Consider the following 5,151-nt stretch of genomic DNA (forward strand, 5'->3'; position numbering starts at 1 on the left):
CCTTCCGTCCTGGTACGCTTCCTCTCCTGCTTCTACCTAGCTCTGCTCCTAACCCTCAAAAAAAAAGCTAGCTCTGCTCCCTTTCCTAATTAATAAAACTGTTCTTCTTGACTTGCGTAATATAGATATAAAAGTTTCAGCTCGGTTGCACTTCACCTGGTATTGGTGCCGCTTCCTCGCAGCACCTCTTCTTCCTCTCACAATTCTCTTGAGATTTCTCTCGTGGACACACACCATGAAGAAACTCAAAGAAAACACACACACACACACATACACACACACACACACACACACACACACACACACACACATGCATTGATGCATATGCCAGGAAGAAAGCCAACTAGCTTTGCCAAGAGGCTCACCTCCTTGGTCACAGGGGCGGGGCCCTGAGATTTTGGACCGGACCATATACCTATGAATATTAAGATGGGCCTGAGAAAAAGAAGAAACCCAACAACTTCTATTCATTCGCTGGTCATGGGAGTGCATGTAGGCAGTGGTGTGTTAAAACATGTTGTTGGGTTTCTTCTTTTCATCACCACGCTCAGATTAATGAATGCAAGTTTATGCTGCATATATATACTCATTTTTGGTCTTACATGACTTTGCTATTCGCCGGCGAGTTTTTGTGTGCGTGTCTTGGTGTTGGTTGTGTGCATCTTAGCTATGCAGAGGCCGGGTGTGTGCTCATTGTGTTTGTATCCTCTTGATGCTTCATCTTGAGTCAATAAAATCCACCCTTTGTCGGGGAAAAAAATATACTCACTTTTGTTGCTGCATTTTCGTTGGTAATGAACACAAGATATTTTGTAGTATGTTTTCAGCCAAATATAAGGTATGTTACCATTCGTTAGGTTTTCTTCAAAAACAGTTTCTTTTTGTACCAGGAGTTTCTTTTTGTACAAAAAAGGGGATGAGTATTTTATCCGGTTTCTGAAAATGAAGTACCTTTTGAACCGTGCATCTCAATGCGGACTGTATCACCATTGTGTTCTCCCCGTCGAGATTTTAGGAACAAATCCCATTAAACTCCATGGGGCTCTAACTTGAGCTCCCTTGCTCCTAGGACATCATCTTTTTTTTTAAACGAGGCAAAAGACTTGCCATTTCATTAATCAAGGGAGAAGGTTTCAGACAGACCCGCAGCATTACAATACTCAAGTCAAGTGCCTGGCACCCGCCAAAGCCCAAAGCCACACCTCATACTTGATCTTGTTGATGATGACCACCGATGGAACCGCCACGTTGCGGAAGACTCGAGCATTTCCCTCGGACCAAACCTCCCAAGAGATGAGCATCATCAATGATGCAAGGGCTTTGGGAGAGCCGAGACGAATCTGAAGGTTGCCGTTCCACCATCCTTTGACCGAAGCGCTCCTAGCTAGGACATCATCGTAGGGGTGAATCGGTGCGGAGCGGAGCGAAGAGAGCGTACCGGAACGGCGGACAGATGAATCGGAGCATGAAGGTGGCAGCGGGAGTAGACACGGTTGAGACGGCTAACGGTGACGGCGACGGCGACAAGGCAAGAGGAGGAAGAGAGGAATGGAGGAGCAGGGATGGGGAAAATCGGCCGGTCTTGGTTGGTGCTCTGGGCTGGCTGGGCCTCGACTGTTGTGGTGGGCTTCGACGGCACCCCGCGAACTCCTTCATCTTGTTTCGGCCCACTGCTAAAATAAAAGGAAATCTTCTTCAAAGCACGGGCGCCTCTTCTCTCTCTCTAAAAAAAGGATGCCTTTTGCAAAAGTGACTGCAAAAGCTTCTCGTGAATAAATTGCATGAGCCATGTGCACCAGTTGTCTCCATTAGAGGGGTTTTTTTTTCTTGCGGGAGAGCCGCCCGCACGTGTTTAACTTTTTGGATTCGGTTTTTGAAAAATGAAATGTCTCGAACAACGCATCCAAATTGCGAATCATTAACACCGTTGTCTTCTTCCCCATCAAGATGTTAGGAACTAGATTCCCATCTTGATAAGTTTAGATGGGATTCTAGATCTGTGTTGTGGGTTGTGGCTGGCAAATTAGGACCATGCAATGCACAATGACAGACCCATACATCTCTGGTCTCTTTCTAGCTCGGTCAGTTAATCTTGAGCAAATGTCTGTCCTCACTGGCCTCAGCAGCCAATCTTATCTTAAACCAGATGAAACATGGGAAGGCCAACAACATCTGGTCCATCGGCGAGCACTTATAAATTTCATAAAATTACTATCTACTCCCTCCGTCCCAAAATTCTTGTCTTAGATTTGTCTTGATACGGATGTATCTAATACTAAAAAATGACTTGATACATCCGTATTTAGACAAATTTAAGACAAGAATTTTGGGACGGAGGGAGTACATCTAAAACAGGCAACAAAGACGTACGTACGCGTAACAAACAAAGACAAAATGGCCTCAAGCAACTGTGCAAAAAAGACTGGAATGAATCCATCGTCTCCTGGAGCAAACAAAACTTGGCAGGAATTGCTGCAAAGTGTGTACTGAATAGCAAAAACCACCAGGATCAACTCCAGAGGCATTGCAGTATCGATCTAGGCCCTATGTCTATGTATGAATGGCATATTAATCAATCATGCTAGCTGTCAACATGATGGATTTACACCAACAGAAATTAGGCTCAGATACACTGAAAAAAACTATATGTGTATATATATGCAGCTCAGCACATGCGTGTTTTCGACGGAAAAGCAGCTACAGAAACTAGAAACATGTATGTATATATGTGCACATCATCATGCCCCCAGATTGCTTACCCAGACAAGAGCAAATTCTCAATCACAAGCAACATACTCAATAAACAAATTATTAATGGCAGGAAGGAATGCAGCAAACTGGGCAGAGGCAAGTCCAAACATCACTTGTTATTATTATTAATAGTACATAATAAAGCGAAAGTGCCGCAACAGAAACCGTTTGCAAAACAAAAAAAACAAGCATGAGTTACTACAATCCTTAGCTTTGTGATCCATAGCCACATCAAGATCCTGGTTGCTACCTTTCCCTTGGAGCAGCAACAGACGGCTTCCATGAAGATCATCAATCAATCACGGGACAGCTGAGCCTTTGGCTTCTTGGGCACGGTCCGATACCCAGCCTTGGTGGGCTTCCCCCAGGGCGACACCGAGGGCCTGCCACCCTTGGTGCGCCCCTCGCCTCCTCCATGGGGATGGTCCACCGGGTTCATCGCGACACCACGGACGACCGGGCGCCTGCCCAGCCACCGGCTATGCCCCGCCTTCCTCAGCTTCCGCGCGCCATGGGTGGCGTTGGAGACGACGCCGATGGTGGCCCGGCACCGCGAATCTATCAGCTTCTCGACGCCCGACGGCAGCCGCACAAGGCACTGCGTGGCCGACTCCTTCACCACCTTGGCGTAGGCTCCGGCGGCCCGCACGAGCTTCGCCCCCTGGCCATGACGCAGCTCGATGCTGTGCACCCATGTGCCCATGCGGATGTCAGACAACGGCATGCAGTTTCCCACCTTGGAATTGAGGTCCAGTAGGTCGGCAGGCATGAGCGGCGCTGCTGTGGTGACCGCCGCATCCTTTGCTGCTTGATCACCAGCGCCCTCCTCTTCGTCTTCTTGGCTGGCCTTGCGGAACAGCTCTTGGAACCGAAGGAAGGAATCAGCATTGTGGGCAGGCCGCATCAAGGAGCCGGTCGTGGAAGGTTTGGAGGAGTCGCTGTTCACCACCATGCTGCCCGGTTCCATTTGATGGCTGGCTATGATGTAATTGACAGGCGCACGCTCGGCCTTGTATGCTGCATCCTTTTGAGGCATCCATCGGAGAAGAGCGATCCGAGAAGAGCGGTTAGGGTCGTACTCAATCCTTTCCACAATGCCAACGGAGCAGGTGTTCCTTTTGAGGTCAATGTCCCTAAGCGATCGCTTGGATCCACCCCCTCGGTGAAAAGAAGTGATCCGCCCGGAAGAGTTCCTCCCGGCGGTGACGGTCTTGCCGGTCAGGGCCTTGGCCAAGGTCTTGAACTTGTGCATCTGCAGGCATAAGAATCGCCAAAGAGACAGTAAGCTTCGAGGACTAACAGCATGTATTAGCAGCCAGCAAGTATATAGGCTTCCATAAATCAAGGCCCTAAAGGATGAACCAACTAACCACAAAGAATCAACAGAAAGTAGCGAGATACAACTTCTATCGATCTTAAGACCACCTAGTTACTGATTAAAAAGAAACATCATGGTCATGCTATTCGCACTGATCCAGAGCAAAAGATCAAGCAGCTTAGGTTTGAACCCCGAGCCAGGACACGAGCTACTACTGAATTCAATTATGGCCCAAACCAATAAGATTGGCGGCAAGATTTAAAAGAGAAGCTCCAAACTTTAAATTCTTGTTATTCAGCAACATTCAGATTGTCAGGAAGAGGAACACTAGATTAGCAATTGCTGAATTCAGCAGGCAAAACATTTAAATTGCTTCACTATGGGTCCAGAGAACCTATGAGGATTCAGTCTCAACACAGAAGCTCAGGTGAAGGAAAGAAAATCATTTGCTTCAATATGAGACTAATTCGCTTCATTTCTTCTTCTTTGTTTTGCTGGAGACTTGTAGGACGCCGTCGGCTTTCCGGATCCATCACACCCGTCAACAAGGTGGATCCAGGGCAGCCAATCCGCCTCCATTAACACCTGCCTAGGGTTTCCCTCCACGATCTGGGCCAGCCGAACTGGATGGATGGATAAAACAAGCAAGATCCGCGGAATGCGCATCCGCGCGCGCGGCCGTCGGTGGCGCGGGAGGATGGGGAGGGAGAAAAGAGGAGAGGAGGAGGTACCTGGCTGCCGGACGGAGGGATCGGAGCGGGGGCGACGGCGACGGCGGCGGCGGCGGCGGCGCGGGGAGGAGGAGGAGGAGAGAAAGCAGGCGCGTGGTGCGACGAGTGCGACTGTGTGCGCGTGCGTGTGGTGGGCTGGGCCTCCTCGTTCTATGCTAGATGGGCTTCGGCTTCGGCCAACTCTTTCTTCATCTCTCGTTCTGGCCCGTCTACCACCGAAATTTCTTCTTCTCAAAAAAAAAAATCCACCGAAATTTCCATTCGTATGTTAAATAAATCCACCGAAACATTGACAAAAGTTTTAAGTGTTTGCAAAAGGGGAAAAGCTTGGCTACAACCGGCGGATCACAC

At 48.6% G+C, this 5,151-nt stretch overlaps 1 protein-coding gene across 1 annotated transcript; it reads right to left on the reverse strand.

The window, feature by feature from the left end:
* Window positions 1–2,844: 2,844 nt before the first annotated feature.
* On the reverse strand, window positions 2,845–4,897 carry LOC119316807 (60S ribosomal protein L2, mitochondrial-like). The gene is made up of 2 exons (XM_037591199.1): window positions 4,801–4,897; window positions 2,845–4,003 (listed from the first exon to the last, which is right to left on the reverse strand). The coding sequence occupies exon 2, from the start codon at window positions 4,001–4,003 to the stop codon at window positions 3,047–3,049; it is 957 nt and encodes a 318-aa protein (XP_037447096.1). The 5' UTR covers window positions 4,801–4,897; the 3' UTR covers window positions 2,845–3,046.
* Between the last annotated feature and the right edge of the window lie 254 nt (window positions 4,898–5,151).

This window comes from Triticum dicoccoides, chromosome 1B (assembly GCF_002162155.2).
Source record: "Triticum dicoccoides isolate Atlit2015 ecotype Zavitan chromosome 1B, WEW_v2.0, whole genome shotgun sequence".
NCBI classification, from domain to species: Eukaryota; Viridiplantae; Streptophyta; class Magnoliopsida; order Poales; family Poaceae; genus Triticum; species Triticum dicoccoides.

Coding starts and splice junctions, on each gene's coding strand:
- LOC119316807 (XM_037591199.1), bottom strand. CDS start 4,003: ATGCACAAGTTCAAGACCTTGGCCAAGGCCCTGACCGGCAAGACCGTC.